The sequence below is a fragment of the Stylophora pistillata genome, chromosome 11 (assembly GCF_964205215.1).
Source record: "Stylophora pistillata chromosome 11, jaStyPist1.2, whole genome shotgun sequence".
NCBI classification, from domain to species: Eukaryota; Metazoa; Cnidaria; class Anthozoa; order Scleractinia; family Pocilloporidae; genus Stylophora; species Stylophora pistillata.
The window spans coordinates 29,522,525-29,538,532 of NC_142529.1; the positions used below are offsets into that span (position 1 = coordinate 29,522,525).

The 16,008-nt window shown below is 37.7% G+C and overlaps 2 protein-coding genes and 1 long non-coding RNA gene across 4 annotated transcripts; 2 read left to right on the forward strand and 1 right to left on the reverse strand.

The window, feature by feature from the left end:
• Nucleotides 1–3,187: 3,187 nt before the first annotated feature.
• Nucleotides 3,188–10,555, reverse strand: LOC111346401 (uncharacterized). 2 transcript variants are annotated; one of them, XM_022953690.2, is made up of 14 exons: nt 10,027–10,554; nt 9,405–9,602; nt 8,986–9,272; nt 8,545–8,644; nt 7,361–7,651; nt 7,200–7,273; nt 6,869–7,051; nt 6,342–6,515; nt 5,145–5,291; nt 4,977–5,057; nt 4,675–4,849; nt 4,455–4,515; nt 4,061–4,127; nt 3,188–3,906 (listed from the first exon to the last, which is right to left on the reverse strand). In XM_022953690.2, exons 1-14 carry the CDS (start codon nt 10,123–10,125, stop codon nt 3,858–3,860), a joined length of 1,986 nt encoding a protein of 661 aa, XP_022809425.1. In that variant the 5' UTR covers nt 10,126–10,554; the 3' UTR covers nt 3,188–3,857. The 2 variants fall into 2 exon arrangements, with proteins under 2 accessions (XP_022809425.1, XP_088595896.1); XM_088739770.1 differs by lacking the exon at nt 5,145–5,291 and having other exon boundaries at nt 10,027–10,555.
• A 620-nt stretch (nt 10,556–11,175) lies between these two features.
• On the forward strand, nt 11,176–11,661 carry LOC148721103 (uncharacterized). The gene has a single exon (XM_088737747.1). The coding sequence runs from the start codon at nt 11,176–11,178 to the stop codon at nt 11,659–11,661; it is 486 nt and encodes a 161-aa protein (XP_088593873.1).
• A 3,151-nt stretch (nt 11,662–14,812) lies between these two features.
• On the forward strand, nt 14,813–15,018 carry LOC148721104 (uncharacterized). Its single transcript, XR_015993594.1, has 2 exons — nt 14,813–14,871; nt 14,971–15,018. It is a non-coding gene; the product is annotated as an uncharacterized LOC148721104 (long non-coding RNA).
• Nucleotides 15,019–16,008: the final 990 nt, after the last annotated feature.

The window sequence follows — 16,008 nt, forward strand, 5'->3', positions numbered from 1 at the left end:
CAGTGTCGTTTAATTACCCTCGGCCACAGTTTATCCCTAAAACCTTTGTTGACAGACATGGTTTGATTCTAAAAGTCTAGCTACTTCAGTCTGAGACATGCAATCGGCTCCCCTCGAAATAGATGAGCTTCTAATTACCAGCTCCTATCCGGCAATAATATATCTTAGGAGCGTTCTCAAGTTACAATCGTGACTGTGTGACTCAACTTTGAAATATTCATTTGAGGGTAGCCCAAGAGCGATCTAACTCCATGGACAGCAAAATGCTTGTCTTATTGTCTGTTTCATTGCTTGTCTTACTTCGCTAATCTTCCAGCAGTCAAGAAACGGGTTTAATGTCGAGTTAAAGTAAAGTAAGGCAACTGATACTCTTCATATGACGACTAAGTGTGTTTTCGTGGACCGAACCGAAGTCGAGGTCCATAAAAACACACACACACGCAAAACAAGAACGACCGAGGCTATTATCCAGCCATCTCGAGGGAATAAACGTGGCCGTTAAAGGATTTATTATATTAGGAAACAGATTTATCATAAAGAATGAAGCCCATACACCTCTAAAAAAAAAATAATAATAATAATAATAATGCATATACATATGAAATATTTACTCCTTTGCTTTTAATTCTACTTTTTTCCGGCTTGAGCAAATCAGCTTCAAGGAAACGATCGAACATCAAAAGACAAAACAATAATAAACTTACCTTTTTCCGAAAAGGAAATTTTAACTGAAATTTAATCCACGACAATTACACTTCTTGAAAGCGAGAGACAGTATCTAAGCCAGAAAATATTCTCAGACATTTCATTACTTAAACACTCAGTTGCTTCGTTTCAGTTTTCTACAAGTTTTTTAATTGTAACTGTAAGTGACGAGAGATATTTTTGTCTGACAGCACCTGCCAGGCCATATCCATGATCACGCAAACCTCACTTTCTAAATTTCATTTACATAAAAAGTTCCTCAGTTAGTGCACTAATTTAAAATGCGAATTCGCAATACTTCTTCTGTCACAAGAGATGCCAATTTCTTCCCAGCAGTTGCATTCAATAGAAGACTCTTTATAAATTTCTCTGTGACAGGTAATTCTGTCATGTCATTCGATCCGACGATCTTTTGTAAAAGTTCTCTCTACAGATACAAAAGTTTAACGTTACAGCACCATGAAGGATAGAACAATTGCCTCACACGGGAAAACTTTATCGAAAATTACCTTCGATAATAAAGCGGGGCAGGATGTTGTTTTTCAAATTCCTATAATAATATACCAATAAAGGGGAGCATCGAAGATCTACAAATGTTTTTGTCTGTGCTTCACCTTCCTGGAGCGGATCCAGGGGTTGTTCGGGTGGTTCGGTCGAACCCCCTAAAGTTTCCCTCAGAACGCTGGAAATCATGTTTCCGAGGACCTAATTTTCAAAATCTCGGACTCCTCGGGAGGGGTACAATTATCTGAACCCCCCTCCGAACCCCCCTTGACTGAATCCTGGATCCGCCCGACCGCCCCCAGCCTTCGGTTAGAATCATTGTGGTTATCATTCTTCAATCGTTTTGTTTTTTGTTTTTTTTCCTTCAGGTTACGTGTTATATTTATTATTATAAAAAACTAGATCATTGGATAATGCAATTCAAGACTTTTTATTGGCTTAGCCATTATGGTATATCAGCCAATACACCATAATCTACAAATATGGTAAGCGTACGTGGCAGCTTAAAATTAAAAGGGAGCTAAAAATTTAATAAAATTTAATAATTTAATTTAACGTTTTTTAATAAAACAATTATTCCACTCGCGCTAGTTGGATATGAGATAATTATTGCCAACTCGGCGCTACGCGCCTCGTTGGCTATCTATCATCTCATATCCAACGCGCGCTCGTGGAATAATTGTTAATTTATATTTAGTCTTGAGAACCCCTTCCCATCCTAGATCATCTAAAATTTACTTTCATCCCATTAATCATATTCCCCACTAATTTATATCTTCAGTTCTTGCAAAAGTCAAGTGCATGATGGGTTTTATTAAACGTAACTGTAAGAGACCTCAAAAGGGATCTTGTGAAGACCCTATCTCCATAGCTATCACTGGTAAGATCACATCTCTGCTAAGCGTCTCAACTGTGGGCTCCCCAATCTCCCACACTAATAGTCGAGATCGAAAACATCCACGCAGAGTCACACGATTTATATGCAAAGGCCCTGGCCTCTCTTACAAGGAATGTCTATTAGAACTGAACTTTTTTCCCCTGAACTATTCTCTGGAATATCTAGACATTATCTGTTTCTTTAAATGCAAATTAGTTTAATAGATCTGAAAAGAAACGACCTCCTTGAGTTTTGTAGTGGGCGCTCGCGCCGTGGCGCCTCTGACATTTTTCTCAATAATATAAAAGCTAACACCTCACTCGAGCGATTCCTTTTTTGTAAGAATCTGTAACATATGAAACGCCTCACCAGATAACATAAGAGCTGAAAAGGAACCATCATCTATCGTCAAAAAGCTAAAACATTCTTTTACCTAATAAGACTTAGCAAAGTTTCCCGAATCAAGACGACGTCCGTTCTTTTAAAATAGTTTGTGTAAAATGTTGTCGTTTCAATGCTCTTAATTCTTGTGCATGTTAACCAACTGTTTTTTTTCTCTTTCGTTAATGATTAAATATTTTAATTTGTTATTTCGTAGCCGTGGGGGCTTGTAAGTGGGTTGGGTTTCCATTTTGTCTGTTTGTAAGGGATAGGGAAAGGTAATTTACCTAGTAGAAGACAACCTTGTCCTATTGTAAATTTACCTGCCTTTCACGAATTGTTAAATAAATAAAATTAAATAGATAAATTTGTTACTTAATAAACATTTGTTTTGTTGTTCCTCGTGATTATTTGTAACTGCATGTAACGAGATATATTTTTGTCTCAACCATAATCTTATATTCCAATTTCGGTTTCAAGATGATGTCCGTTTTGCGTAACCTTGACCTGCTACCGACGTTGTTTGTTTGTGTTCTTATTTGTATCCATTTTTTTTCATAATCAGTCCCAACATGAACTGAAAAATTTAACGTAGAAGACACCAGAAGCTTGTTTAATAATTATGTATTTCAGTTATGCACCTCAGGACCATTCACTTGACATCCTGGAGCATTTTCTTTCAGCTTTCTGAAGTCGGTAAGAAGTAGCAAATTTGCAAAATGTAACTGACATATCTTTAATTCGAAATGAAATCCAAAGAGGTCTTTATCGTAGAAGTTCAACCTGCTATCGTCTCGGTTTATTTTATTTCTTTTAAATGTATGCTACACTCTTGAGTAAATGTATCCGTGTTAAAGTGATGGATAAAAGAACTCTTTACAAACTAAATATCTCGTAATTAACTCTCACATCTTGTAAATATCTCTGTGGGAGATGTATTTTGGTTAAATAATTTAAAATCAAAACAAAACATAAACTAATACTTTCTATAAACTAACTTATTCAAAGGTGACCTTCATTTTTCGTAAGCATATAATGTTACTCACACTTTCCTGTCCAAGAGTGTCGGTTACAAAATGAAGCTTTTTCAAACGGCGGTTTTACAAACGCTCGGCGATGTTTGCTTTTCTTAAACAATTACCCTTTAATTACAACCAATCGATTTGCTTGAATGCTTTTTATACTGCGCTTTTTATACTGTCTTAGATCAGACCGTCTGGCCACTTCTATGTCCTCTCATTTCGTTTTCAGTGACCCTCCTCTTGATTTCCTTGCGAAAATAACTCAGGAAACGAAAGACTCTCAGTCAAATGACTAAAGAAACCAGCGCACAAAAATGGAGACCGAAGGCATATTCCCATCGTAGTCACGTAGGAACACAGAGCTTCTTTCATCCGTTTCCAGGCCTCATCTGTTTCACCATCTTCCTCATCATATTCCTGAACAAAAATTACGACAACAGAGTTCGAGTGAAACTCAGAAGGGGATGAGCGCAGGTAAGTAGATCTTTTCAAAAGCTTATCTGTTGGTAATGAGAGAAGAGCTAATAGCAATTGCAAGAAAGGGAGAGAATAGATAAATAATAATTGTTACCTGATCGCATTCAGTTTCTCTTCCACCGACTCGCCAGGACTGCGATCTTCACTGAATTCAAGAAGTTCTACAAACAAAGAGAAAGAGAAAGTTCTTACGTAAAGAAACGTACAGCATATACCGATAGATTATCTTCTGCGTCGTAACCGGAGTGCCAGCTTGACACGAGATTTCATTTTTCCCGCCATGAAGGAGTTGAAAGAACAAAGCATAGAAGAAGAAGAAGAAGAAGAAACTAGTAATTTCTCAGATTGACAACATAGCTCTCACTAATCGAAAAAAAGTGTACAATCGTATAACTTTTCGTTTTCACGCTGCCTCACACTAGTTCTCTTACCAGTCTTCAGTCCTCGCCTGCCTAAAGATCATATACCTTAAGTATTTCACTGCTGACCTTTTGAGAGTTCCATTTCACTGATCCAGTCTCCCTCCTTGTAGTACTTAACGCGCAAATTCTGCAGAGAGAAAAGATGTAGTAAAAAATCAATTACTTCATCCCATCCGCACCCGCATTCTCAATTATTTGCGCAATCGCACATGATCTCAATGAAGCAAGCTGGTACGTGCCTCTCAATGTTCGATTCTCATGATTAGCTCTTTGATTGGATATTTACCAGAAAAGGAAATCCCTCCATGCGAGAGAGTTGTAAAATCCGATCCACATCATATTCCAGACGGGCGACTTTCTTGGCCTGAGTGTAGGTCGTGCTCATTTGTGCAATGAGTATGTTGAGTAGAATCAAAGTCACTATTCCCATGTACGCCATCATCAACAGAACTGACAGCCAGCTGCAAAGAGGAAAACAATTTTCAATTCTTAAAGGTTAATTTGCATGAGCCAACGATGTATTTAGGAGTAAACCAAATAGTCTTTTCACGACAAGTTAACTGAAAGAACGCTTAAACTACCACTTACTTGAATTTTAAGTGATCTTCCAGCATTGGCTTTTGTTCGAGCAGAGCACGAAATCCACTCAACAGCAAATTCCCAAAGCCACTGAATGTAAAGATATACATTTTTAGAGATTTAGAATATTCCCACTACCCGCAGGACTCCACTAGCAGGTAAGTATTAAAAACGCACCTTAACGGCTGGTTTTGATCAGAATAACAAAGCGATAATGATAAGGCACCACAGAAGGAAAGACAGATTACACCAAAAACTGCCATGGATCTTGTTACGTCATGTAAAATTATCTTCGCCAAAGTGTGTGTGTATAATCCTGTTGTTCTGAAAAAGATGAGGCAATGGGCACCTTATGAAAGTGTTAATTTACGATTAAGACATCTGATCACTGCATTGTTTAGAAGCATTTGTAACTGATCATGACCGCCTCCCGGTTAGCTCAATTGGTTGGAACGCCGGAATGTGTTGTGCAGAAGGTCAAGGGTTCGAGCCTCGGTCGGACCAATGCTCATGGTTTAAAAATAACTGAGTAGAATTTGCTACCTTTCTATAAGGCCATCCCGATTTAATGTTTCGTTTCCCATCGCCCTCCCTCTCAAGAGGGTGGGTTGGTCGGTCGGGTAAAAAAAAGACAAAAAAGGAACGAACACTTGAAGGGGTCTGAGTGCCAGAAAAGGCCGGGCTGCTAAGTACGAAAGCTTGGTTACAAAGTTAACCCGAAAACGTCTTCGTTCGTTATTCTTTATCTACAATGGCAGATAGTAATTCATGTGCAGTTGTGATGAGATTACGAAAAGAGAAGAGAGTTGTGGCCTTACCAGGTAACCTGGTATAATCAGGTGGTAAAAGATTTATGTTAAAACGACTGTCAAATGTCTAAAAAGGCTATAAAAATGTTGTAGGAATTTTTTTTTACTTTTCCAAAAAAATGGGTCGGTCGGGCGATGGGAAACGAAGCATTAAATTGGGATGGCCTAATATCAAGAAGTGTATAGATATTCTAGTCTTCTCGGATAAGAACGAATAAACCGTAGGCCCCGTCTCCTGCAGGGTTAAGGGTTGGAGACGTTAATTTCCCGCGCACGAGATTACTGTGTAGTGGATGTCTTCTCCTGGGGTGGGATGGGTGGGTATGTCTTACGTTTCATACACGAGGCTCTGGCTCGGGCAACTGGGTAACCATGTCTCACGTAAAGACAATAAACTTGATTGATCTACTTTTCGCTTAAATCCTGATAGTCGCGGGAGTAATCTCAAAAGCACAGAATATGCATAGCGATACACTAAACACTTGTTGTAAAAAATTACAGATTTGCTGAAAAAATAAGAGGCAAATGCTCAAAAATAGCAAACCTTAAATGTGAGATACCATACCTTGTTACACAAGAAAACTTAAATATCCTCAGGAAATTGAACAGGAAAGTTAAAGATGCCACCAGCCACTGTACATCACTCTCGGCATATCGCAAGGGAATCATACACAAGATCAACAGCAGGCCTAACCAGTCAAACACGGTTATCCACTCTGTGAAGTAGAAATGCCTTGCTCTATAGGAAATCAGACCAAGATATGGTAATATCAATAATCCACCAAATACTTTTAATCACGCGGGATTGGTCTTAATGCATTAAGTGACTGAATACTCTTAAGGGAATATCCTTGGATATTACTGTCTGTTTCTCAAAGCTCGCAGTTTTCCTGCAGCTTTGTTCTTGAAAAACTGTTATTTTTTCAGAGGAGATATAATGCCACAGGCAATTATCCATGCTATTTCACCCCAGATGGAGGTTGTTATATCAGTTTGATAATAAAAAATGACTAATATATTTACCTTGTTCTTCTGTTCACAGGTTTTCCTGTGTTGAGTCAATATATGATAGGATTGGCTAGAATTACTCACATTGTCATTTGATGGAATTCCTCACAAATGTAAAAGACTGCCATAGCAAGAGTGACAATCTCACAAAATCCACGCAGGATATCTGGTACATCAGTGTACTGGGTGGGGTCCAGTTTGGTTGAGGCATGCAGCAGCGAATGTGACATGAACAGCAAGAAGATGACAAAGGATCCTGTTTGAAGGCTGTAAATACATGATAACAAGGTTTATAAGAAAGTTGAAATTTCAGCAAAAAAAGGAGACACATTAATAACAAATTAAGAACTGGAATAATGTATAATATCTTGACTGAACATCTTTGTTGCAACATGCAAATGCGTATCCACTCTACCTTAAAAACCAGTGTCCATAACTTTTCCATTTTGTTTTAACCAACATTCTAACCACAGGATGCTGCAAAGCCCCCTAAGATTGAAAGGAAAAACCTTCTTAATAACAAATTACAAAACACAATCCTATTTCTTTCCACAGTTTTTGTGTCCTTAACTTCACCTCATTATAACTCTTTGCAATCATGTGTAAACAAGATGTGTCTCTCTTGTTAAAATATTTGTTATTCATCTGCTCTTTCAACCCTGAGGCCGTATTCTTTGGGGGTCGTCCTCCATCATCACCATCCAGAATATGATAATAAAAGTGATATTCCAATGGATCATCTGTTATTGTGTTCCATGCCCCTTCAATCCCTTCCTTTTCTTCTTCATTTTCATAGCTTTCTTTGCGTTTTGGAAGTTGTGGCCAGTGAGGATTCACCATCTGGTCTAGTATAGCCACCACTGTTTTCTACAGACAAAATATCCTTCAGGTTAATAAATCAAGCAAATTACATGCTATTCCATGTTTAAGATATATATGATGACCTTCTCCTAATTTTGTTGAAAAGTTTGTTATGGCACAGCAGACAACAATCAATGTCAAAAACTCTGGGGCATAACAACAAGATCTGAATGAAATGCACTGAACCCAGAAGCCTCTTCTCTGATATAATAACATCTCATTATAACTGGAAGTATGCCAGGTACATTTACCTACAGATTATGACTTTATACTGATGTAATTTGGTTATATCAACTAATACTCTTTGTCATCTATTGCATAACTTGCAGGAAGACAAATAGGTGACTGATTCCAAGAACACCTTCATAATGTAGAAAGGAATGACAAGGACACATCAAAACCAGTCACTAGATGCTTTAATCTACCTAATCATTCTAAGCAGCATATGTCAACCTGCACTCTTTCCTTACATTTAGGTAGCAAAACTCTTGAACAAAAGTTTATCTTTCAAATCGGCACTCTTAGCCCCACTGGTATCAAGGAACGCTTTACTTTATACTTTTTTATTCTTGTTTTTCTTGTCACCATGTTCCCACCAATAGTGTAGCCTTGTAGCACCACTCCCTTCACATAAACACACACCCAACCCACAATTCCTACATTTGTTCTGACGAAGGGCTAACGCTCGAAACATCAGCTTTTTGACTCTTTACAGTGGCCAATTTACAATTTCAACTTATTTGATAAAACCAAATTACCTTGTTACCTCCACAGATGAAGCACGTGACCAGTTTCTTTAGAAAATTACCCCCCTTATTCAATTGTATACTGACGGACTGTCTCTGAGACTGTACTTCACATAAAATTATTGGTAGTTAATTTCAAAATAAATCTCTCACCTCCATCTTAGGATTCTCAATAATACACTTGAAGCTGAAGAATGATGGCAGGGGATTTGTCATTTTGTCATCTGGTCTCCATGAAAATAGACCTTGGACTCTAGCAAAAATGATAAAGCAAGAAATGTACTGTGCCAGGGCTGACTTACTTTAATGTACCAAAAAGATGGGTATCATTCTTTGATGTAGCATGATTTAATTAAGACAAGAACATAAAGGAGCAAAGGATGGATGGCAAATGGAAAGTTGGATTTTCAGTGGGGCAACTTCGGCAAAAACTGTTGTTAAAGTTAAAGACACTCAATGTGAAGGAGTTTTTGTTTCCCACCATTTCCCATTAAATCAAAACAGCAAGTAACTGAACCTTTTATGCCACATCAATGTGAAGGAGTTTTTGTTTCCAACCATTTTCCATTAAATCAAAACAGCAAGTAACTGTACCTTTTATGCCACATAACTCTTATTAAATAGGCTGCCACCTCATCTTTCTCAGCTATCAATGCCAACTCTATTGGTAACATGGCTCTTTTATCTCCATAATCTCTTGTCTTCAAATACAGCAGCCCTGGACATTTTTTCACTAGGGTTTTGGTAACATGCAAAAAGCCAAGTTCTGCAGCATAGTGCAGCAATGTCTTCCATAACTTGTCCTCTTTGTCTCTGAACCTCTGATATCTATTGTCTGAGTTGAGTTCACTTTCTAAAAGGATCTCCAAAAGTTGATTTATCTGCAAGAAGAATTTGTTCATAACTAACTTGACTAATTGCATTAAAAAATCTTCTCAAAAAGAGATGTAATTATGTGTCACTGATGTTCAAGTCAAACAGGGTACTTGTTCCACACTAATTGACTTACATACCTTCTGTTCAAGACCTTGAAGTTGATCAGAGCTATCTTTGTACTGGCCAGACGTTGGCCACTGCTTCAACATCAACAATGCTGGATCTTCACCTTCCTGTTCTCCATTGTCCTTGTAGTCCTGAATAAAATTTTCAATTTGTACCTCATCCAAAGCTCTGTTCCAAGACACTGATCCTTCACTCTGCTTTTGATGAACCTGTAAGTAAATTAATAACTTCCAGACACTGTCATGGTGACATCCTAACAAATGCATCATTGTTGTTATTCTACCTGCTCCTTTGAAATCAGATCATATGATACACTTTAACTCCAGGTCATGGAATGTAAATCTCAAGAATGCTGGTCTAACGGACAAAGAACCTAATCAAGATACTTAGTAATGCACTTGGGACTATGCAAGCTTATGGCATATGTCAATGCGTTAAAAGGATTACTTTACATCGAAACACATCACCTTCTGACAGGTCAAACTACCGCTAGTGAACAAACAAGTGGAAGGATAAACATTAAGAGTTTGGGATGGGGTAAGCTCAGTTAAGTTTCTTTTTCTGCAGATGTTATAACTATAAGTTTCTTTTATATATGGCACACAATAACAAACTTGAAGAAAGTTGAATTACCTTAATCCAGAACTCTTCGTCAAATTTAATGTCCATCACTTGTTGGTCAATTTCAGCTGGAGTTTCGTGTTCGTTGTAATCCTGTATTTCCTTCCACATTTTTAAATCAGTTCATCTCCAGTTCTATCACGTCTGTATGTCTTAACTTTCATTGACATTTTAAGGTGCTAGACGATCATCTCCTAACTCCGGTCCGAAATTTATGCCTACTTTTGCCTGGATAACCCGTTTGCCTATTCATGCCTTCACGTCACCACGCTGGATACGCGCCTGGAGACTGGATTGGTTTGTTCCCAGGCCCACCCCATCCCGACACATCCTAGCTGTCCTCTCAACACGAGGGCCTTTAAACCCAAAATGGTTCAGTTGAATTCTCAACTCAACAAAAGGAAGTAAACAAAAAAATTAATCGAAATGAATTTTTTAGCAAATTTTTAAATAACTCTCGACCTCAGGACTGACAGGAAACAAACATGTTGGCGCTTCAAAACTAAGTTTACCTTACAGAGGCCATGTTTGAAAACTCACGAGGGAAATGGCATGTCTGTATCAAGTCAAGATATGAAGAAATGGACGAAACACCCGATTCGACCATTTCAAGGTATAATCCTTCCACATTTAATTTCGTCACCAACAACCCTATCTCTGAGCAAAAGGCGGAGGGAAAAGGTGAAACGAGCGACTTTCTTTTCCATGACATTAATTGGCGCCGCTAATTAGATGAATTGACAGAGGGCAGGAAGTGAGAAAGAATATTTGCCAGATAATAGTCTTTATAATGGCTTCCTCTAAAAGTAAAGGTGTCACATAAACTGAGAAAATCAGACTTCGAGTTTAATCAGAGTTTCCAATACTTTGAAGAAATGAGAAACATCGATTGACAAATAAATTTTTGCACTTTAATTATTGGAGCTGAGAAATGCCGACGAGACAGTACTTTTGTTCACCTAACTGTAGATGTTGTTTGACATGAATACTACGTTTCTTTTGCACGAAATTTACACCATGATACTGATATAAACGATGGGCGATAGAATAAAGCCGACTTCACGTTTCCAGACTTCTCTACGATTCCAAACAGCTTAGAAGTTTGTTTCGGTCTTTCAGCTCCATCTCATAAACACGCGCAGCTTGAGGTTAAAAAAAGAAATGAAGTACGTTTTGTTTCTGTATACTGAGAGCGACTACGACGAAGCTGAAGAACTAAAGGATTATTTGCAAGTCAGCCGGTTACGACGTGTGGCAGATATGAGAAATATCACTGGAATTTTTGCTGAAGGACAAGATTTCAGGGAAGAACTTCGTCGCAGTGACTGCGTGGTACTTATCGGGTCTCATCGTGCTTCGACTCTCATTCGAGAGAAGAAGCAAGAAGTCAACGACAACTTTAAATTTATTTCTTTTGACGGTGAAGTGATCAATGAAGAGTTGACCGAAAACCAAGATCTTGTCGGGGACAGACTGATTATTGTTTTCCTCAAAGAGAGGACCGAGAATGATTGGATCCCAGATTATTTTAATGAAAAAAGAGTATTTAATCTACAAGGGGAGAAAATTAAGGAAGGTCCCCTGCTATACCAGCTTGAATATTCTATACGACGAATACTACTTGGACCAGATGATTTAATGCTGTAGAGACGAGGTACATATTTGACCAAAGTATAGTTTGCCACCTGTGAAACTATAGATGTTTTTGGCTGATTGAGCCGTAAGACATTGCTGACGGTATTTTTGGCTGTAGTGCGTTGTGATATTTATCATGTTGTTTGCAATTATATATTTACGTTATTTTTTTTGCATGAATCAGAGAGCTGGTAATTACATTTAGCTTCTAGTGTTTAAGCTGTTGCTGCTGTTGTTTTTTGATGGCTCATTTATTGTATCAAAAGAAAAAAAATAAAACTTAAGGCAAGATTTCCGCATAGCCCATACTCCATGGTGCATACACTTCTTTACAGACAGAAAGCAATGACGCTAGGAATGGTTTACCTTTCAGTACAATAGAGAATCAAGAAAAGGGCGCCTTTAGGGGTATTAAATAATCAATGAAAATCCAACCATGTTATCTTCAGTTATCTAAACCGCTAATCGGTGAATCTGTGCTACACATTCGGTTTATGAACAAAAGAGAATCACCTTTTGGTTTAGATATTTCTGTTGTACAACTTTTATTTCTGTTAAATATGAGCTTTCCTTTAGAATCAGAAATCCTGCACATTTTTCAAGTCTCTTTTCATAAAATGGAGTATGTACTGTAAAAAGGCTTTATTTCAATAGCGTGTGTGATTGAAACCTGAAGATGGTGCTATTCCCAAGAGACTCGAAAACTTGTCGAACCGAAAACTAGAGAAGAGAATCTCAAGGCCTCCGAAAAAATGACATAATTTATCCAAAAATGTTTGAGTAGTTTTCTTGGGATCTAACCGCTAGCAAAACACTTCGTTTCGCAACATTTGGTTTATCCGTCAAAGAAATAATTTAACCAAATAAAATTAAAATAGGAAATAAATAAAATAACCAAATTCCTACCACTTCCTAATTATGGCTTTGTACCAGATAGCGAAACTTTTAGGTGTTGTAAGAAAACACGCTTATTTTTACATACCTCGACTCGACTACTGCTATAGCTATATCTACGTAATTGCAAGATGTCCTGCTAAGATGACTCTGATATAACTTTTATCATCATTGAAATAACATACTGGCTTGTATCGTCTCTTCAAATAATACATTATCTCTTGACTCTAGCTGTTCTACTTCGCTTTGTTATTGTTTTCGTCTTTATTTACTATTAATCCATAGAGCCTTACTGGTGCATGTTTATTTCCTTTCACTTCCGGCCAGCTTTGGGTAACAGAGGTGTTCAGTTGTTCTGCTTTTTCCTAACCATAACTATGAATCTATCTGTATTACTGAAAGACGTTTGAGGTCTGTCGCATACATACATACCTGACGCTCGTTTTAATCTTCCTCAGATCTCATCTGTTTTGACCATCTTTCTCATCATAGTATCCCTTGAAAAGGTAGCACACAATAAGGAAAATTCTGCGATAATCAATAGCGGAGGAGTGGGGTGGGATATAGGTAGGCTGACCAGTTGTATTTGAGGGGTTTTAAAGTAAATTGCCTTTTTTATTGGACTTAAAACTTTGCGTCACCTTACCAACCAATCAGATGCTAACCTCATTTTCGTGGTTGTAAACATTTTGGCTTTAGTTTTACGACACTTACGACTCCTAAAACCTCATTATGAACTTCAGTAGTTTCAGTAACTGGAGGAGTCGTAAGAGATGTGAAAAAGCACTCTTTTCACCTGATCGCATTCAGTTTCTCTTCCACCGACTCCTAAGGATTTCGATCTTCATTAAATTCAAGAAGTTCTAGGAAAAAGCCACGATCACAATACATTAACGCACTGAAATGTGAAATATGCTTTGGTTTGATATTTCTTTTTTCAGTTTTATAAAGTTTAACAAATTATCAACTTCCTGGCAAGGAAAAGGGACTCTATCGTAAGCAGCCTTTCTCCTCTTTTTACCCAGTAGAAACGTCATCTTTGTTCTCTTATCAGTTTCCATTGGCCAACTAACTTTTTCAATGATATCCCAATTGGATAATACGCCTAATTCGGCAGCCTAACCCAAATATTTTTATAACATAACTAAAATAAAGCGCGCGCTCTGATTGGTCAATTTAGCGTCCCCCATTTGCCCATGGGTGTACGCTGCTGACGTGAGCAAATGCAAAGCCTACTTTTCCGCGCGCGCTTGTTTTTTCTGGTCGCGTAAAATTTGTTAAATAAAAGGGAACTCTATAGCTACACTGTATCAATGTTATGTTATAAAACAAATGCACAGAGAAGTAATAACTTTTAAGATTAGTGCCACTTACTTGAAAGTTGAGTAGTCTTCAGCCATTGGATACTGCTCGGAAAGCGCTCGAAATCCGCTCAACAAGACGTCTCCAAAACCACTAAAGGTAAAATTAAAATTAGTACGCCGTTGGGTTTTTGCACTTCACATGAGTTATATCCACTAAGTTACCGCGTTCAGTAAATTGCTTTTAATTTGCAAAAGGGCGAGAATAGTTTGAATAAATAAAAAGTCTAGCCAGTAAAAAATAAATAAATCAAACCAAACAAATTTCAGAGGAAATTCTCGAATATTTTATGAACTAATAGGAACCACCGCTTTAATTTTTTTTTTTTTTTTATCAAAGACAACTTCAGCTTTGTCGAGGAGATATACTCAACAGAAACGCACTGAAGTTCTTGGTTTTCCCTGGATCCGGAGTCACAGAGTGATAAAGTCAATGCACTACAGAAAGAGAAAAAGATCATAATAAAAACTGCCATGGATCATGTGACGTCATGTAACATGATCTTAGCCAAAGTTTGTGTGTATAATCCTGTAGTCCTAAAAGATGTAGGGTAATATTAGGTTAGATTATTGGGAAGGGATGAGTTTTAAGTGATCAGCGCTCTTTCCGAACTAAAGTGATTAATTGGGAGTTGTAAGTTACCTTGACACACACGAAAACTTAAAGATCCTCATGAAGTTGAACAAGAAGGCCAAAGATGTCACCATCCACCGAGCTTTGAGATCCCTGTATCGTAACGGTATTATACACAGGATTAACAGCAGGCCCAACCAGTCAAACAGGGTCCTCCTGTTACGGGTTTTGCCGCCTTTTTTGTCAGTGGGCCCTGGGACCCACTCGGTCAGTTTTATTTCCCAGGCCCGTTCGGTTCACAGCTCGTGTGTTGCGTTTTTTTAGTTTCGGTAGATTTCACCTTAATTTATCACCTCAGTTTCTCAGTTCATCATTCATCGCAGCACCATCCATGTAAGTTTTCATCGTTCCGTTATTTTATTGTTTTTGCCTTGTCGTACTTTCTGTTTTCTGTTTTCGTTTCATCGTTTTCTGTATTTTATTTACATGTAGTTTCACCATTCGACACTGAAGGAAAATAAACCATCGATTTGTATACTCTTCGTGTCTCGGTTGAACACTACGCTAAGAACACGATACCTCCACTGTGTAAAATAAGAACGCCCCTCTCTGCAACTGAAATCAGACAATTTGTTTAAACTTGCTCCTTCTCTAGAAGTGTTATGTTCTCCAAATCATCTCAACTTTGTATAGATTGCGTAACTCGTGTACAAAAGACGAAAACATAATAGAAATAAACCATTTACAATTCCATTGGCAAACAAAAAATCTGAAGGGCTTAAAGATATGTTTAAAAAGCAAACAAACAAAAAAAGAAAAAATTTGGATCGTTTAGTGCAGCCATTTCGATACTTCTCTTTCCATCCGTATTTCGCCCTGTCCTACAATGTAACATCGTGGCATATTTTGCGCTTTCATAAAATGGTAAAATGGCATATGTGTGGAACAATAATAAACAATATTTTCAAGTCTCCCTGTTGCTGCACTAAATGATCTGATTTTACCCTAAACATAATCACTTACATTCTTGTTTGATAGATTTCTTCACAGGTGTAAAACACAACCATATGAAGAGTGACAACCTCACAGAATTCACGTAGTAAGTCCAGTGCACCACTGTAATGGGTGGGGTTCAGTTTGGTTGAAGCATGTAGCAGAGAATATGACAAACACAGCAAGAAGATCACATACAATGCTGCTTGAAGGCTACAGAAAGGAAAAGGCAGTTATCGCCTCTGGTGGAGCACAGAGGAAGGGTATGAAGATTAACTTGAAGATATAAAATCTTAAGCATAACTTCTTGGTAACTTGTCAAGTATTTTTGAATCAGCAGCGTTTAAGAAATGAAAAAAAAACTTAAGAAATTTTCTAGTATTTCGCAGTTGCAATGATCTGAGAAATAACTAATCTGATAGACACAAATGTAATTAAGCTCTAAAATCAGATATCACCTTTCATCAGTGTACTTTGTACATGTTTGTCTACATGGAGTTAGATGGTGTGGTCGAGCCTTCACAAATACAACTGGTT

Excerpts from the sequence above, each read along its gene's own strand:
- LOC148721103 (XM_088737747.1), top strand. The coding sequence starts at position 11,176 with ATGAAGTACGTTTTGTTTCTGTATACTGAGAGCGACTACGACGAAGCT.
- LOC111346401 (XM_022953690.2), bottom strand. The coding sequence starts at position 10,125 with ATGTGGAAGGAAATACAGGATTACAACGAACACGAAACTCCAGCTGAA. Across the intron at positions 7,274-7,360 it reads TTGCAAAGAGTTATAATGAG|GGGGCTTTGCAGCATCCTGT; the intron begins GTGAAGTTAAGG and ends TTTCAATCTTAG. Across the intron at positions 3,907-4,060 it reads GAGAAACTGAATGCGATCAG|GAATATGATGAGGAAGATGG; the intron begins GTAACAATTATT and ends ATTTTTGTTCAG.